Source organism: Lemur catta, chromosome 26 (assembly GCF_020740605.2).
Source record: "Lemur catta isolate mLemCat1 chromosome 26, mLemCat1.pri, whole genome shotgun sequence".
Taxonomy (NCBI): Eukaryota; Metazoa; Chordata; class Mammalia; order Primates; family Lemuridae; genus Lemur; species Lemur catta.
In genome coordinates, this window is record NC_059153.1 from 4,654,590 (window position 1) to 4,673,585 (window position 18,996).

The window sequence follows — 18,996 nt, forward strand, 5'->3', positions numbered from 1 at the left end:
TCATAAACACACAGATTTACATAGATGTAAACACAGAGGATCAGACAATCAACTCTTTTGATTCATGTCACTTATGCTCTAAGACTTGAGATCTTTTTTGGGGGGGCATAAGTCTACTTGCAAAAAGAAGGGACTAGTCCCTAGATTATCTGCATGAATTATCTACAAGGTGACGTTTCCCTCAAAGACAATTGAAGTTGGCTACATTGACATCTCATAAAGATGATAGTATATGACTCACAAAATTAAATGTATTCACAAAATGAAAATAGTTTCTATTAATAAGTATGCTACCTTGACATTTAGTCCATAATTCTACAGTGCTTCACTGGCCAAATACTAGCTAACAGTAAATGAAAGTTTGTGTCTATAAATATTGTGAACGCTTGAATATCTTTTTTTCTCCCTATGGGCTTTGGGCTACCATTTTGAATACGGATCTTTAATTCTTAGACTCACATGTATAAAATATAGCTTATTTGAGATCGCAATCTATTCATCATTTGATTTTACAAATCGATTAAGAAGGAGTGAGATTGCATTTATGCCAATGTCAAGTTTTACCCATCACATTTGAATACGTGATTGAGAACTTGGAAATTCAGATTCCTCGAACATGTAAAGCACTGATGATTACCAAGGCCTAAATCCCATTCTGAAGCCGAACCTTAGTTTTTGGTCAGTGTCCATTGGCAGTTTGTCTTTGTGCTGGCAGACGTGTCTGTTCTGGGCTGATGCTTAGACACGGGTCCTTGTGCTCCTGCATCTCATCACCACGGCAACCGACACTCGCTGGGGCTTCACTGGTCACACACAGTTCATGCAAAGGGGATGGTGCTCTCGTTGGAAATAATAGCATTGTTGGAGACAAACAAGAGGAACTCCACTTCCGCAGGAAGCACGCAGCTGGTCACAGTTCATTTCACTCTGTGCCTTCCAGGGGAGACCAGTGACATGCAGTCATTCGCGGTGCAGAGAGGAGGAGACAGAGGCCTGGGGAGAGAATGCGAAAGAGCGAGCGAAACTGAAACCTGGGCTTTCATTTTGTCCTCCTGTCCGAGGGCTGTCTGCGTCCCTCCTAATACTTTGCTGAGCTGCAGAGAGCTTCACAGTTTAGCACAGTTTTAAGCCACCTGTCCTAGAATTATTTCCTGTGTGAATTTCTCGTATTGGCAGTCAGTCAAGTCCAGTTGCTGGTTTCAAACATTTCTGGGGAGAAAACGAATCAGATTAGGAGTATCACATTTTAACTTCTGGATTCCCTTGTGGCCTTGCCATTGAGCGGTAGGAACCTGTCAAAGGACGTGTCAGTGTAGCTGTTAGACTGAGAGTCTGGGCAACACAGAGCCCTGTGTCCCCCTGGAAGTCGCACGGTTGGCTAACAGCACGCTTTTTTCACTCTCCCGCTTGGCTCGTCATTCTGTCCTCCCAACCATCCCACCGCTGTTGGTGTATGACCATGGCCTCCTGCCAACCTCCCAGCCTTCGATCCTTCAGTTCCGACAGGTCCCACACCCTGAGCCATGCCTCCTACCTGCGGGACAGTGCCATGATTGACGACTCGGTTGTCATCCCCAGTCACCAGGTAAGGGACCTTTTTGCCTTCATCGCTTTGCTTTCTGGAGAGCTTTTTAAATTACCCGATGCTAGTAATGTCCTGAGAAAGTTTCCAGTCTTAAAAAAAAAAAAAAAAATCCTTCTTAATTTAGTCGACAAGCTAGGATAAAAGGATTTTCCTAAAACATTTTTTTAATCAACATAGTTTTCTGAAAAAATATACTGCTTGTTTCTTCAAATATACCGAATTCTCCTGTGGAGAGTGCGTGTATAGATCAGTTTTTTTTTTTTAAATAAAATGTCTATTAAAGGAAGAAGTGAGGTAGGGTGTGTGTAAGGTACAAGATGAATGGTATAGCTTAAAACGTGTGTCTTTCAGTATTTAAAATCGTGAGCTATGGGGAAAGGCTTAAAGTTTATTCTGGAATATTTTAATTTTAGTTCTGATTTTACCAATTTGGGGGATCGGTACAAGGAAAGAGATGGATACCTACAGTCTTCAAAAACAATTACACTAATGTAATTTTATATCAGTGATATCATTGCAAAGGGAATGCATCCAAAAAGATTCATTCTAAAGGCACTGGTCTTATATTTTTGAATGAAAGTTTTTTTCATTAGATTTCATTATATTCTACTTTCGTGGAAGCACAGTGTTTTCAGGCACTGGTCCTGTATTTTTGAATGAAAGTTTTTTTCATTAGATTTCTTTATATTCTACTTTCATGGAAGCACAGTGTTTTCATTAAATCCAGTGTTCTTTGTGTTTAGGTGTCAACTCTAGCCAAGGAAGCAGAAAGGAATTCTTATCGTCTAAGCTGGGGCACTGAGAACTTAGACAACGTGGCTCTTTCTTCCAGCCCTATTCATTCAGGGTGAGTCAATCAATATTATGTATCCAGATCAAGAGGAAAAAAGAGATGAGAGTGAAAATAACAGCTTTGTCCAGTAGCTTTAGCTGACGGCCAGCTTACAGTGGAGGTGATCTTTGTCTAAACTTGCAAATAACATTGCTTCATCCAACATGGACTCTATCTACACAAACCAACCAGCAAAAAAGAGTTGATTTCAGCATCGAAAAAAAAAACTGACTGTTGTTTTAAAATAACTGGTGGCATTGCGTCACACAGCTTGCTCTCTAACCGGAACGTACTGGTGGCCTCTCTAACTGTCCCCCTGCTGTCTCTAAGACATCTTTTAAAAAAGGGGCTGAATCAGTTGATTATCATCTAGAAAGTTTCTATTGACTAAGATCAACTGATGGGTTTTTGGAAACGAATGCCTTTCTCACATATTAATGCACTTAAAATAACATTTACAGGAGTTTGGATCGCACGAGTATGTAAAGGAGTTTATATGCTGTTTGAAGTAGGGATGCAAATGAATAGGGAAATTTGAACTCAACCCGTCACATTCTGTATTCAGAAGGGACAGACACCGCTGTTCAGCAATGCTTCCTGTTTACATGAACTCATTAAAAAGCAGGACTTGGAGTCACACTTTCAGACATACTTAACGCTGTTCTTAAGGTGTTCAATTATGTGGAATAAAAATTCTCTAAGGAGTTTTAAATTGTGACACTCTTCCAACTGGTTTTCTCCTTACATTTTTAGTAGTTTGAAATAATATGGTCATATCATAAGTACATACAAAATTCTCATTTTCTAAATTTCAGTACTTTTTTAAAAGCCCTACCCATATTCTATATAACAAAATGCAATACTTTGGTTTTAATGATTACCCCAAACTCCTTGTTCATATCCCCATAACTATTTTTGAGAAATAGACCCTTTCTTGTTTTTATTATTCTAAAATATTCTCCTTTCAGGAAATCGTTCCAAGATATTTTAATTAAACATTTTGGACTTCTTGCTCTAATCTTCTACTAACTAAAGTTTCCTAGAACAAAAAAAAATTAGTTATGTAGATATTGAAAGTAATCATAATACCCTTTTCCTTGTGAAATAAGTAAAAGATAGTTCCTGATGCAAGAATTATTCAGGGGAATTAAAAAAGCAGACAAATTAAATCTCATTCACATTTACTTACACATTTTTAAGTGAAAAAAGATAATTAAAATCTCACACCTATAAATTATTCAAAAAACATAACATTGCATTCTGCTATTAAATTTCTTAATAATGGTGAGTGAGCAGAAAACGAAGGCTGGACATTGAAGGATAAGAGAGATAAGAATTTAAAAACCACGATGAAGTATTTAAAGACCATATCTAGCCTACAAAGTGATGAGATTATTTTAGGTAAAATCTAATTGACTATTAATAACTGAACCTACAGAGGAGTCAGGGGCGTGGTAATACTCCGATTTTTAAAATAAATCATTTACATTAAAGAGGAACTTCTTAAAGAAGTTTTTTAATTACTGAAGGGCAATAAAATACTGAGTTTAAGTACATCAATTACAACCCAATTGTGTAAAACTAGCTACACCTGAAAGTAATTGTGGTTGATTTCTTCTAATTAACCCACAGCATCCGATGGCTAAAGATTAATTATTCGTTAAGATAAGGATCTTTAAAAAACCATAGCCTCCAAATAAACCAATTTGTCTGTGAATTTCAAACATTTAATACTGACTCTAAATAATTCTCTGCGTTAGCTGAGCACTAGGACCACCTAGGGGGCTTTAAAAAGTACTGGTGCCCAGACTCCAGCCCAGACCAATTTCATCAGAATCTGTTTTGGGCCCTGTCCCTGGTGTTTTCTATGAGAGCCAATAGTCCAGATATTTTCCATAAACTGTCAGAAGGGAAATCTTCGCTTAGTAAAGCTTTGGTTATTAGGGAGACCTAGTTAATTAATGTATAGCGAGTTCTAGCAAATGTTCTTTATCTCTTCCATTCACAGGTGTATTCATTCTTCACACATTTATCTAATTCCACAAAGTACCAGGAATTATGCCAGGCACTTAGGAAAATAGATAAGTAAGGCCTAGCCCCTGCCTTTAAGAAATGCACCTACGTGTTGTTATTTAAAGTTGGACGACACTTCATCTGTCAAAGAGAGAAGCAGCGTGGTTAAGCGTGTGCTTTGGGGTCGGACCCACCAGGGTTCAGACCCTGACACTGACAGTGTGTGACACTAGGCACAAGTTACGTATAAATCTCTGAGTTTCAGTTTACTTATCTGTAGGATGACAGTAATATTATTGATCGCAGAGAGGAGATGTAAGGGTTGAATGTGTTTTAAATAATTAGCACTTTCCCTGGACAGAAAAAGTACTCAATGGATTCTAGCCATTAGTATTTATACAATCCCCATACACATGTTCCAAACTTTTCACAAATTGCAAATCAGTTAAGAAAATGTATCCTGAATCCTCTAAGTGACAATACCAACGTGGTTGGTAATAATGGTAATGTTTATCTTTTTGTCAGTTTTATCAGCTAAATTATCACCTATTAGTGGCTCTAGTAGTTGAACAAACACAATGCAACAGATGTATTTACCCCTAAAAGCGTGGGAAATGATCACGGAAAACTCCATGATTCTGAACTTCATGGTATTTGAAAGCTGCCCTGAGATTAGTGTATATGAATAACATTCCTCATACCATGTCATGTAACAATGATTTCTTGTAATTTCATTCATCAGATACCAGGTTTCTGAATGGCACCTTTTATATATTTTTTTGAGGAACTCAGTTTCCTTTTTATTAATTGCGTAGTTTCTTAAGCCACTTCAAACTTTGCCCAAAATGTAAGAAAAAAAATGACATTTTGATAAGAGGGGATAATAAAGTTAGCTTTTTATGCACATGCCACTAAGTTGTGTGTATAATGTTCTATTAAATTTAAGAAAGGGATTTTAAATTCATAGAAGACACAGCTACCAATAAGCAGTACTGGCGATTTTATTTTACCTCTAGTCTATGTTTCTAATGACTAATGTCCATGACTAGAGAAGAAGAGGTATGAATGATTTAAAAAAATCTGTCCTGCCCCTAAGATACAGCCAATAGCTGGCAAAAGAAAGACTAACAGTAATATTTCTGTTATTCTTTAAAGAGTTGCCTACTGATTCACAATGACTAACCAACAGTTATTTCTAGCATCCCAGACATTTGAATTTTACAATTCTTCGTTTCCTAAGTGTGTAAGGAATTAGAAGATGTAAGGCACAGTTCCTAGCAAAAACCAGCTTTATAACTCATCTCAAACATTGTTATTCCAAGAGTCATCAGTTTTGCAATGTCATAGTGACAGCAAGTGCTAACAATTACATGTCAATTCATGACATTGTTAATTTGGTTGCTTATGTATTTCGTAACACTAGGGATTTTTTTTTAGATACATGAAGATAGGTGAAGGAAATTGTTCTATAATAAGTAGCAAAACAACTGTTTTGTAAAATTAGATTTCTGGTTCAATAGACATGTATCCTTTTGCATGTCATCCGGTGTTGGGAACACAAGAGAACCACGTGGAAACATATAGAAGGTTCTAAGGAAGAGCAGACCTGTACCCAGAAGAGGAGGAGCAGGCAGAACTGTAGAGGGATTAGACACTGTGACCCACGAGGAGGAGAGCAGTCCCCAAAGCCGGGAACAAAGTCTTGACAAAAGCACCAAGACTTTGCTTTGCATAGTTTTTCGTTCTCTTCTAGTAGGTAATTAATGTTACCTACTCTGCCTTATAGTTTATGCTACTGTTTGTCCTTGAAGCTATACTTTAAATTGTGCCTTTCTGTTTGCATTTCTTCTGTGGTAGCCCCTAAAGGGCGTTATCATTATTTTTAAAGTATTACAGGTATGAATGAAAAGCTTTTGCATCAAAACGAAGTCCATCAAATCAAACACTTGATGTTTTTCATTATGATATCCCTTGCTGTTTTGCAGCATTTTGGACACTTAGACTTTGTTGAGTGCCCTCAAAAGCCGATGTTGAATGAGGCTACAAATCCCATTTCCAGTGATTTTTATAACACCCCCAGTGCCCTAAACTGGGAGTCACCACCAAGCCCCCATCCCTTGCTCCTCTCTCGGCATTTGTGTAGAGCTTTGTCTCATTTGGATTTTCATTTTTTTTTTCGATGAATACTGTATCGGTATATAAATAATATATTTCAGTTGAAAGTCTCTTCTGAGTTCCTTTTTTGTATTTCACTTTCTCCATCCCTTCTCTGTGCTAAAGTATCTATTCTGTTGCAGCCACGCCTCTCCATGTCTTGATCGTGACAACAGCAGGTGAACTTCTGCATAATTCTCCTCTGACCATGCTACCTGTTCCTCTTCCCCTGTCACCCTGTCCTTCTGCATAGCCCCTGCCTCAGGATGCTTTAGTGCGAAGATACCTAGCCAAAGAGACACTTTCATTAAAGGCTATGATTTTAAGTGGCACTTACAAGGGTTTTTTTTTTTTTTTTCCTAATCTTGTTTTTTGAGTTTTTTTTAAATACCATATTCTAGGTGAGCCAAAAGCTGAAAGTTTATTAATAGCACATTGCCCTGCTCGTACTGCTTTAAATGCAGCCTTTTGATATTTTGGAAATTGTACTCTAGAATGGCTTAGTCAGTGTTCTAAAAATATTCCTGATTCTGTTATTGATTTTGATAAACGTATTTTTAAAGGTTCCCATCAGCCTGCTAATTATAGCATTTTTATTACATCGTCATCTGATACTACCAGTCTGTCAGTCTACAAAAAGGACAGTTTTATGTTTCCATTTTTGAAAACTTTTTATCTCCATCCTTAAACTTTTTCTCAGACACACACTAAATATTCTTTCTGTACATGAACCCAGTGACTGATAAATAATCGGTGATTTTGACATTTTGAACCACTTTTTTTTCAAAGCCGTTTTCCATCTGTTTTTCAGTTTATGGAATTTGGAGGGTCAGGAAGGGATTAAGGGGATTACAGAGGAGAAAGAAATCAAGATGTGATTTTCTCTTGGCACCTCCAGACTCAGATTTAACGCAAGGCCCTCTTGCTATGTATGTGTGGATCACTGAAGCACCCTGGGGTTATTTTTCCCGTTCTTTACCTACTAACTCACTCTGAATGCTGCAGTCTCCTCCTCCGCATCCCCATCCCATGGTCCTGAATGAATTAAAAGACAAACTAAGGATTAGTAACTTTTGGGCTGGAGGATGTATTGCTCAGAAGACCGAATCATTGGTTACCACTCCCTCCTCTGAAGCATGTACCTGTTTAGCTAATCAAATTGTATATTTGTAGGCAAATCATTGCATAATAACGGTTGATTGCTTCTGCTTTTATCCCTCTTAAATTGTGATAACACCGTATCTCACAATTTAGAAAACTCCAATCTGGGTCTCTACTTTGCATGATTGCGGAATTTCGTTGGGAGAGTGAGATATGCAATTAAAGCCAGGTGTGTCATGTGATTTTTTTTTTTTGTCGGTGCAGCCTTAAGTCAATGTTTAATGCAGTCTGTGTGCACATTTTCTGCAAAGTAGCTGTTTTCACCATAGAGCAAATATAATATATATTTTTTGACGCCATAGTAGTTTATTTTCCCATTGGGAATTTTTTCAGAACATCTGAAATGGAACAAATGTTTCCCAACCTAGTTAACAGTAAATGGCACGTAGAATTTTAATACTGAGAGGCGACTTAGAGTTTTAATCCAAGTCTCTCCTTGTATGGATAAGAAAACTGAAACCTAAAGATGTTCAGTGACTTTCTTGAGTTTACAACATTAATTCAAGACAGATATATCTAGACCCGGGGAAGAACATGGTACTCATTCCTATGGTGTGCTCTGTGATGATAGTATTTTTTTTATATCTTATTTAAGTAGTAATTTTATAAACTAATAGAAACTCCATCATCCTATTAAACTATTTAGCATAGTTACAGGTTCATTGTAGGTATTCAATAAATGTCAGTTTCTCCATTTATTTTTCAGGTGGTGTATTGTGTTATATTATCATTCTTAAGATATTCAAAATATATAACATCCTATGGGTGTAGAGAAAAGAAAATGATGAGAACAAGCATTTATTGAATTCTGTATGTTTTACCCACACATGACTTAATTCTCACCGCAACCTTAAGTGATCATAGGATTATCTTTCGTTGACAGGTGAGGCTTCAATCCTGAAGTTTATAGACCACAAAGCTGAGCTTCAATCCATGTACCATTTCCTCTGTACATATTCAATCCCATGTTTTTACTTTGATTCTTCCCATCTCCAAATATTTATATGCATTATATTGTCTCATTTTTAAGGTCTTGCAAATGTGAGAAAAATCACATTTATTCAATCAACTCTGATTTGCGAATTCATTCATCTCATGACTCACAACTTCCAGCCTTTCACTTTTTCCTGATACATAAACAGAAATGGTCTCTTACAATTTGCTTTTTTGCAATTGTTTTATACATCATGGAATAACTGTCCTTGACTATCCTCTAATTCTCTTACCTGTCCAAGTAGTGGCACTTTTTGACATTCTGATATTTTTAATGAAAATGCTCAAACGCTTACAAAATTTTATACTATAAACTATTGAGATTAATTGACCAGCATATTGACTCTTATCAATAGACTTTTTATCAGCACCTAGACACAAATTGCAGTCATTATTTTTCCTATTCCTTCTTATTTAAAGAAGAGTTCTTTTATTATGCAGTTCTATAAATTCAGCATTTATTAGTTGTTTAATTGGCAATTATATTCCTTGAGTCAAATTTGCTTAGATTTTTTTTTGCTAGATTTATAAACATTTTTGTTCATTTTCACTATTGGTATTTAGCTCTTTTGTGTCTTCTAATCTTTTTATGTCTTGTCATCTTTCTGTTTCACTTTCTTTTCTTTTGCTTTCTCTGTCTAAAGAAAATTCCATCACTAAAACTTGTCAGCTTTTTTTTTAGTCTGTGTCCTTTAGTACTTGACAAAAACATAAAGGCTTGTCTTCTTTAGAAATTTAATATTTTTCTCTGAATTATGCATATTGGCACCTTAATTCTTCCAATTCACCTTGCGTTTTGGTACAATACTTAAATATTATTTTCCAGATCTATCATGACACAGAAATACTTACTTGTAGGTAAATTTATCTACTAAAGCAGCTTCAGTCTTTAAGTACTTTTATTTTGATTTCTCCATCTTTGGTCTTTCTTCATATAATTTTCATTCCTAATGCAACTGTTTATTGTGTTAGGTTCAAAGTCTTTGTTTTTGCTTACTCCCACGTCCTACTAATCCTCTATCAAGAGAAATAAATACATCAGGTCTCTCATTTTGGAGGAAGAATAGGCCTGGAGAATATTTAACATGAAGGATAGTTCTTCCCAACTGCTTTGCCACATCTGAGTGTCGCGACCTGAATGAATTCTGACTGCTCTGATTGTCCAGAGACCGAAGAATTAATTTACCTCCTACTTTAGCCTTCTCTGTCAGACATAAATATATCCAACTTGCCCTTTTCACTCTTCCATTCATTGGCTTATTCAACAGTTATTTATTGGGTACCTACTAAGTGCTCCATCCACGCTGTGCTGGGCACCAGGGGACACAGGAGGAAATATGGAGAACGCAGTCCCTGCTCGTGGCTCCTACATGGGGACTTATATGTCATTTCTCATTGACCAGCAAAGTGAGCAGCACTAAGCAACGATGAAACCATCACGTGACATCTGGGACTTCAGCAGCTGCTGTGTCTTTACTTGCTGTGTCCTCAGTTCCTAGCAGGGCACCTGGCGCTTAATGGGGGATAACAAATGTCGCATGAAGAAAGGAGCATAGGAATTAGGGACCAAGTGAGAACAAAAAGAGGGTTTCAAGAGGGACAATCAGTGACACAAAATCAGGGAAAGGAATCTAACATGTAGTTATTTAAACATCGTTATAGTCAGAACATAGCTACTTCAATCCACTCTTTAGAGAACGAACCACCGGAAGATATTCTACCTATTTTTCTAGATGGAGACTTGATATTATATAGGCCACAAACCATCCTTGGAATAAATAAAGTATGGAAACTGCTCAATGCCTTTGAAAGGTACAAATAGCATTGAGCATTGATAACATTAAGCAGATGTATAATAACAATTCCTGGGGCCAGGTGCGGTGGCTCACACCTGTAATCCCAGCACTCTGGGAGGCCGAGGCGGGCGGATAGCTCAAGATCAGGAGTTCAAGACCAGCCTGAGCAAGAGCGAGACCCTGTCTCTACTAAAAATAGAAAGAAATTATCTGGCCAACTAAAATATATAAAGAAAAATTAGCCAGGCATGGTGGCACATGCCTGTAGTCCCAGCTACTCAGGAGGCTGAGGCAGGAGGATCGCTTGAGCCCAGGAGTTTGAGGTTGCTGTGAGCGAGGCTGACGCCACAGCACTCACTCTAGCCCGGGCAACAGAGTGAGACTCTGTCTCAAAAAAAAAAAAAAAAAAAAAAAAAATTCCTTGCTAGCTTGAGCTCCTATTATGAGGATCAGTGGAGGTGATAACCAAAAGATGAAAAAAAAATCAAAGGAAATATTAATCTTAATTCTCAATGAGTCAGAAACAGTGCAATGAATTTGGAAGCAGTACTAGTTGAAACCTCAGTTATTTTTACTACTTTTTTACACAATTCTACATACTATCATACCCAATAAGAATAACAAAATGGAAAGAAAAATCATCTAGAAGCATTATCAGTTTTTTTTTTCATTTTTTTTTTTGTGAGCGATAGAACATTTCAAAGTCAAGTAAAAAAGAAATTTTCAAAGAATTCATGCATAAAGACTAGTAGTAGTAAGAAAAGCAGCCTTTTCTCAGTACATTTTGGTAAAGCTCAGAAACATCAGCACTTGAGTACTGAAGCTTGTGCTTCCAGTTTTCGCCCCTTCCTGAGCACTCGAAGGGCCAGGCGTGGATGGTGGCCCAGCCTGACTCCTGCATGCGGGGGGACCCGCCGTCCCCCCTCAGTCTCATACTGCATGACGTGCTGCCGACAGGCACTCTGGGCTCCTTTGCACCCATTTTTGCCCCTAGCAACAGGATTTCTGTTTAATAGCATGTTCAGTGAGTTCTGTGTTCTGCTGTGAAGACGATGCTAAGATATTTTTTTCTTCATTTGTCTAAAAATAACATAAATGTGTTTCTGTCCCATAACTTAACTCTGATGGAATACCTTGCAAGTGTTTTAAATGTTGTCATGGAGACAATGTCTAGGCGTGGTGAAGCTATCGTGGGATGATTCTGTGCTGGTTACGTTCTCAATAGATCCACGATACACCTCGATTTGGGTGTAAAGATCTTGCAGCTGCAACCAAAAATGGGGAAAGGCATTAATGTCATTTGTGTGACAATGTTTGTGTGTGTCTTTGTGTATGGGTGCACAACAGTTAGATTGCCGTGGTGTTTCGTTGTTGCTCGTTGGCAGAGTGAGTGCCTGAGAGACCTTAATGACTGATATGACTAACACAGTGACAAGCATTCAGATTAAGCTGGATTCGGATCTGTTAGGAGCATCCCAAAGCAAACGACTTCAAAGTCAAGACGAACCTCTTCTCTTGGTGCACTTAAATAAACAAACCAAGTCACCTGGGATTATAGTTCCCCTTTCCCTAAACCCTTGGTTGGTCCCTGTCCCCCGCCTCTGTTTCAGTTAGAATGATATGGCAGAGAAAATCCTTCTTAAGAAGGGAAAAAGTATATTTTAACCAGCAAATTGGTTCTATCCCAAACATTTAGTTCTTTTGCTTTCTTCCTCTTTAGCATGTAATCGGTTCAAAACCTGCATCCTGGGTAAGATGATGATGGAGCAGGATGCAGAAAAACTGCAGTCGGGTGTTTCCTCTCTGCTGTATCCTCACAGTATTTCGACATGTGGATTTCTCAGGACATACATAAGAGGAAGCAGAAGTCTTTGTATTTATAACCAAAGGAAACCTGTCCATGTCCTTTATATGATTTCATTCCATTTTCTTTCAAAATCAACTGGACATGTTGTTAATTTACAGTTTATATTTAATGTCACTATTGTCAGCAAAAGTCAGAATTTTTCTTTAGCGATGGATTCAAATAATACAAAAAGGCCGGGCGCGGTGGCTCACGCCTGTAATCCTAGCACTCTGGGAGGCCGAGGGGGGAGGATTGCTCAAGGTCAGGAGTTCGAGACCTGCCTGAGCAAGAGCAAGACCCCGTCTCTACTAAAAATAGAAATAAATTATCTGGCCAACTAAAAATATATATAGAAAAAATTAGCTGGGCATGGTGGCACATGCCTGTAGTCTCAACTACTCTGGAGGCTGAGGCAGGAGGATCGCTTGAGCCCAGGAGTTTGAGGCTGCTGTGAGCTAGGCTGACGCCACGGCACTCACTCTAGCCCGGGCAACAAAGCGAGACTCTGTCTCAAAAAAAAAAATAATAATAATAATAATACAAAAATAAAATCAAGTCATTGCTAGAAAGTAAACTAATTTTTGAAAGCAAATGTCATACCACCGTGCATTGAAATAATAATGAAAAAAAAAGAGAGATATTTTGAGAACAAAGCATTACGGAGGAAAAAATTTACTGGGCAAAGCTTTGCTCATCTGCCTCCGATTATTTCCAGATGTATCTGATCGTCTGTTTCGGTTTTTTAGTTTTCTGGTTAGTTTCATGGTGGACGCCCGCGGTGGGGCCATGCGGGGATGCAGACACAACGGGCTCCGCATCATCATTCCGCCTCGGAAATGTACAGCCCCGACGCGAGTCACCTGCCGCCTGGTCAAGCGCCACAGGCTGGCCACGATGCCGCCCATGGTGGAAGGAGAAGGGCTGGCCAGTCGCCTGATTGAAGTTGGACCGTCTGGTGCTCAGTTCCTTGGGTAAGGGTCTCTGATAAGTCTCCCTCTTGGTCACCGATGAGCTTGTGTCCCGTGCACGAGCTCACTAGGATGGGATGGAAAAAGGTACGTCAAACCGTTTTGAAAGACAATCCTCCTGTTGGCTCCTGTGCCATTTCTAAAAATTAGAAATGGCACCTTGGTGTTTGACTCCACTCCCATACCTGGTATTCGAAGGCCTTCACGAGCTAAACATGCAGGCTGATAATTAATCTTTCTCTTTGGATGTGATAGTAGCTGCCAGACTCCCCATGTGAATAACCATGTGTTAGCCAAAGGTAGGTATAGTTTTTTTTTTTTTTTCCTCATCTGAGAACTTTTAAGTGGTAAAGTCCTAAAAAAAAAAAATGCTGCTCTCTTGCAAACATAAATTGAAAGTCTCACGTAGTTACAGAATCATGATCTTCCCTTTTGGAAAGCAGGGCTGCCTTTATAGGTACCTAAAAACTTAGTCCACCACGTGATTTGTTTTTTTTTTTTCCTGCTATCAAAATTGCTACCTCGAGCCTTATAATTACACTGGCCGTCAGTTTAGCCGCAGTCTGCATGAAGACAGAAACATCAAGTCGAACTTGGGCCGTGCTCGTTTTAGCAATTTTGAGCAGAAATGAGCATTCCTTCCTTCTGCTGTTTGTTTGTACGGCTGCGATTACATCCAAGTGGCATCTCGACCTGCCCAGAAATGAGGAGCTACTGCTGAGCACTGACGACAGGAGGCAGTTTTGCAGGGGGACAAGTTTCAAGACACTTTGAAACAGATCAATTGTATTTAAGTCTTGTTATACCAAGTCTTGGTGCTTGAAACACCGGGAGAAAAAAATCCACAAATGTGTGAACTCTTGCTTTGCCAGTGTGTTATTGGGGAGCGGTTGTCTCGCTTTAGAACCCGAGAGATGTTCTAAAGCTTTGTAATTTGGAGCAAACCGTTAGCAGGGTTGCTGCAAATTATAGTCACACCTGAAAAAGGGGGTGTGTTTATAGTTCCCAATTATACCAACCACCTCTCCTGTCCTCCTCTCAGACAGACCAGAGTTTTAGAAGGAGCCTGTGAAGTTCTAGGTTGCATCAGAAAACACCATTCCATTGGGAGTAATTCCCTGATGACTCTTTTCATATTCAGTCTATCAGACCCTTTTCCCACCCCCCGCCCGATGCTCAGATAGTTTTAGGCTTTTGAATAATCTTCCAATCTGTTGAGGAATATCCATGAAAACCTCTGGTCTCTGCACAGAGCAGGGTTTTGATCGTATTCCCAACAGCTTGTCTTTCCCATGGAGCATTTTTCCCCCCCTTTTTTTGGCCAGTGCCCTGGCAATGGACCCACAGTGGGACCCATCTGACGGCCGGTGCTGTCCTGGCACAGACGCGCCTCCATGGCACACTTGGGGTCCCGGTTCCTCGCTCTCTGTGCCCCAGGGAGTGATCAGAACCAAGCACAGGGTGACACACCCGAGGTCGCCCCGCGGCTCAGCCGGTGATGCTGGGGTTCTGCAGAAAGCATTCCTGAAGCTTACCTGTGTTCTTTCTTTCACTGCTGCTTTGGATGTACTCAGTAAACTTCACCTGCCAACGGCTCCTCCCCCACTTAATGAGGGAGAAAGCTTGGTCAGCCGCATCCTTCAGCTGGGGCCTCCTGGAACCAAATTCCTTGGGTAGGAGTGACTTAAAACAAATTGATGGCTGCTGGGCCCCCATTCTTCTCCTTCCTCTGCAATATGATTTCTCTTTCTGTCATCGTGCCCATGACATGTCCCCCTCTATGATTTAAACTCTGTATGACCTACCTTTAGTGGACCATTTCTGACCCCTGTGGTATGTGACTTTTCTTTTCGAGTGATGTTTTTTTTATATCTTTTCCCTTAAAGTGCTGTGACCTCCATTTTCGTTGAAGCATGAGACCTGCCTAGTTGTACTCTGTGCTAGTTCGGATGTTGCTCTGATGAATCTGGAGTCTGTACCAAAGCAACCTGGACTCAAAAAAATCAAAAGCCTCTGTCTATTTCGAGGGTGAATTGTGACCCCAATCTCGTAGGGCAGTGCATGTTCTGGATCGTGGATATAATAGGCATTGCACACAGCTGGCTGTCTGCTGATGGGCTCCGTGGGGCCCACGCCATGTGCACATGCCTGTTGTTCCCTGGAATGAGGAAAATTTAAGCAAAAACCGTGAGTGCATGGCTCCGTAGCTCACAAGTAGTTGACTTTCCTCACATCTCCTCATTCACGACACATCCAATGACGCAACGTTTAAAGCCATTTTCTCTCCGAAACCATTTTGTCATTTGCACCTTGTAGAAAATGTTTTGGGAGATTGGCCCACATCACAGATATGCATGTACATTTTCTTTTGGTTAAATGTGCTCTACTTAACATGTATCAAAGGAGAAGTTCCAGAATGCCACATGCACTCACAGGGAAACATCATTTGGCTTAAGGTAGCAGCATGTCCCAGAGGACTGGTGCCCCTGAGGTGGAGTGCTACTGTGTGACCATGTGCCAGCCAGTGGGCTCCAGAGGACGGCCCGCTCTGTCCCTGTCCCCAGAGAGAGGAGAATTCCAGGTCACTTTGCAACAGACAGAGTGGAGGTGCTTGTCTTGCCGTCGGTGGGCTCCCGTCCACACTAAACGCTCTGCATTGCTGTGTCAGGCCTGTCATCGTGGAGATCCCCCACTTCGCAGCCCTCCGAGGAAAGGAGAGGGAACTCGTGGTCCTGCGGAGTGAGAACGGGGACAGCTGGAAAGAGCATTTCTGTGAATACACGGAGGACGAACTGAACGAAATTCTGAACGGCATGGATGAAGGTACCTTCGGACGAAGGGTTTTAAAAGAAACGTAAAGCGGAAGCCTGAACGCGATGCATTTCTTTTCTGTGACCTAGCAGGGCAGTGTGTGTGGCCCTGGTGTGAGTCCCCTGCAGCGGGTCCCTGCTGTGCACCCGCAGGGACGAACTGGAACCCACCACACGTTCCCTTAACCTTACTTCTGTTACCTGCAGACAGATACAACCCTTTCAGGTAGCAAACACCTCATTTTAACAAGGGATACAGCCTGCTTCCGTCTCTGATGTAAATGCTTTTGAACCTAAAACAAGAGACAGAGTAGATACTGTTGTTTCATAACAAAATGAACTAACACTGGGTAAATCCATGATTTTTAAAAATGCCTAACTTGAAAAATTCGATATTTAAGATGCTCATAAAACGTGCTAAGCTATTCTGTTACAGAACTTAACTTACATCTGCACATAACTATAGGGTATAGGGTATATATACGTATATATAGTATAGGGTAATATAATTTCTCCTGAACTATTATTAGGGAAAATTAAGTTCATTCCATCTTCTGCCTGTAGTTCCAACAGGGAGTTAGCCGGGGTTGAACCGAACACACATCTAATCGAGCCACTTGGTTTTTCATTAGAACTTTAATCTCTGTAAATCCTCAATCCGTGTGGGGCCATTAAACCACAGGTTGTGAGATTTTGGTTTGACCAGAGGGACTTGGCTCATTCCCGGTCCTCCAAAGGTCGCTCAGAGAAAAGCTCCTGGTCCTAATAGAAGGAGGGACATTCCGGTTTAACTACCCAAGTAGGGCAAGCTCTCTGCCTGAGTGCCAAGAGCAAACCACGTTTGGTACAGAGCGGGACACTCAAGGACAAGTGTAGCTGTTCATCAAATTCAGGAGTCTCCCAGGACCACTGGCCGTGTGTGGCTCACAGACGGCAAAGAGTGGGCCAACCATGGCTCCTTTAATATTTCTTTCTGCCTCCTGCTGAGGTTTGAGTGAGAATAGAAACCAGGCTCCCCTTACCCGAAGGGTGGATGGAGGAAGAAATTATGCCCTCTAGCTGTGTAGGTCAGTACTTTCTAAGCAAAGTTAAAAAAAGATCAGGATTTTTATGGATAAAGCTTGTTCCCTGCAATATTTAGCTGCTTCTGCTTCTTGGGAACCATTTCTTTTCCTATCATTTAGGTTAAGGATATTTTCGTCTGAGATATCTACCCGTCAATGACATTGCTACTAATAGACGTTAATATCTTGGCCACTCCTAACTTCCTACATATGTAAAAAGCTCATTTTAAGACAAAGAATCAGATTTGTTTATGTGCGTAAATTTGGAAATATGTTCTTTTAATAATTTTAATTATTGAATTATTAATAATTAGTAAATTATTACTAATTGAATAATTTTAATAATTTGGAAATATGCTAGTATTTGCTAGTGCATCCGTCTCCAATTATGTATGATCAGGCCCTGGGACGTCTTACTCTGACAATCTAGTTGTGCCTAACAGTCAAGAGAAACATAGCTGTGCTCCCGCCTCTATCATGAATTGCAAATGATTTCTAAAAATGCACTACTTTCCCTAATTCTTTAAAAATCCCGTGACCCCCTTAGTTCAAATTTCCACATTTTAGACCAGTCTGATTTTTTGTGTGTTGCCTTAAATATCTACACGAATGCAATTTATAAAGAGCTCACGCTCCATCCTCCTGATGCCATCGGGGGAATATTGACATCCCACGTACGTAATCACTGATCTTTTTTCATGTCCACAGTGCCTATTTCAGACACAACCAGGTAAACACATAAACAAACACGAACCTCTCCCTTCCAAGACAGATTTTATTTCTGCACCGTTCCCCAGAGAACCCCAAGTGTCCATATTACTTCTTAAAACCACAATAACTGGCCTTTGAGCTGACTTTGAAATTTGCAAAGAAAAGGCGCTCGTAAATAACGTCCTCGCCGTCCCATGAACCAAGAATAGAACGGGTTCATGTTCATTCCGTATTTGTCCTCCCATTTCCAAAGGTGGCCCTGCAATATGGCATCTGGAATGAGATGCTTTTCTTTCACGGGGCCCTGGAAAGTTCCCAGTTTTCACAAAAGAAAAAAAAAAAAAATGCAAGCTAAATGCTGGCAGGTCTTGAAAGTTTGCAGTTTTTCTTTCCTTTTCTGATGTTGTTAGGTTAGCCCTGCTTTTTCAATCTTTCTATTGCTTTTTTTTTTTTTTCTTTTTGAGAGTTTTGCTGCCACCTGTGTTCACTGTGAACCGTGCTGATTGATGAGTTTGCTAGAATGCTTTCAGGAGGGAGTCCTGGTGTCTGAACGAAGGTGGGTCCTTTCTTGTCTCAGTGCTGGACAGCCGGGAGGACCTGGAGAGGAAGCGGATCTGCCGGATCATCACCCGAGACTTCCCGCAGTACTTCGCAGTGGTGTCGCGCATCAAACAGGACAGCAACCTGATCGGCCCCGAGGGGGGCGTGCTGAGCAGCACGGTGGTGCCCCAGGTGCAGGCCGTCTTCCCGGAGGGGGCTCTGACCAAGCGGATCCGCGTGGGCCTGCAGGTATGCCCACGTTAGGGGCAAACGATGCTAACAAGCATTTTATTCCAGCGATGAGCACTGTCTGGGGAACGGACACGCTTGAAGCTCAGACTCGGGGGGGATGGGGGGCATGGGCAATATATATAACCTGAACTTTTGTACCCCCACATTGAGCTGCAATTAAAAAAAATGCAAAAAAAAAAAAAGAAAGAAAGAAAGAAAGCAAAGTATCTGGCATCTAGTAGGTGCTCAATAAAAAAAAATTACCTTCTCAAATGAGAAATAAATTGTTAAA

The 18,996-nt window shown here is 40.3% G+C and overlaps 1 protein-coding gene across 7 annotated transcripts in view; it reads left to right on the forward strand.

Annotated features, from left to right (window-relative positions):
- Positions 1 to 18,996, forward strand: part of ANK2 (ankyrin 2) — a 396,857-nt gene that overhangs the window by 332,775 nt on the left and 45,086 nt on the right. For 3 of the 7 annotated variants that reach the window (XM_045537503.1, XM_045537502.1, XM_045537504.1), the window contains exons 1-5: positions 1,025 to 1,585; positions 2,329 to 2,432; positions 13,127 to 13,351; positions 16,017 to 16,171; positions 18,511 to 18,722. In XM_045537503.1, coding sequence (XP_045393459.1) covers positions 1,454 to 1,585; positions 2,329 to 2,432; positions 13,127 to 13,351; positions 16,017 to 16,171; positions 18,511 to 18,722 — 828 coding nt within the window. In that variant the 5' untranslated portion in view covers positions 1,025 to 1,453. Of the gene's footprint in view, positions 1 to 1,024; positions 1,586 to 2,328; positions 2,433 to 6,727; positions 6,764 to 13,126; positions 13,352 to 14,922; positions 15,022 to 16,016; positions 16,172 to 18,510; positions 18,723 to 18,996 lie in introns of those variants that run through there. The other 4 variants (XM_045537497.1, XM_045537498.1, XM_045537499.1 and 1 more) reach the window with 3 other exon arrangements.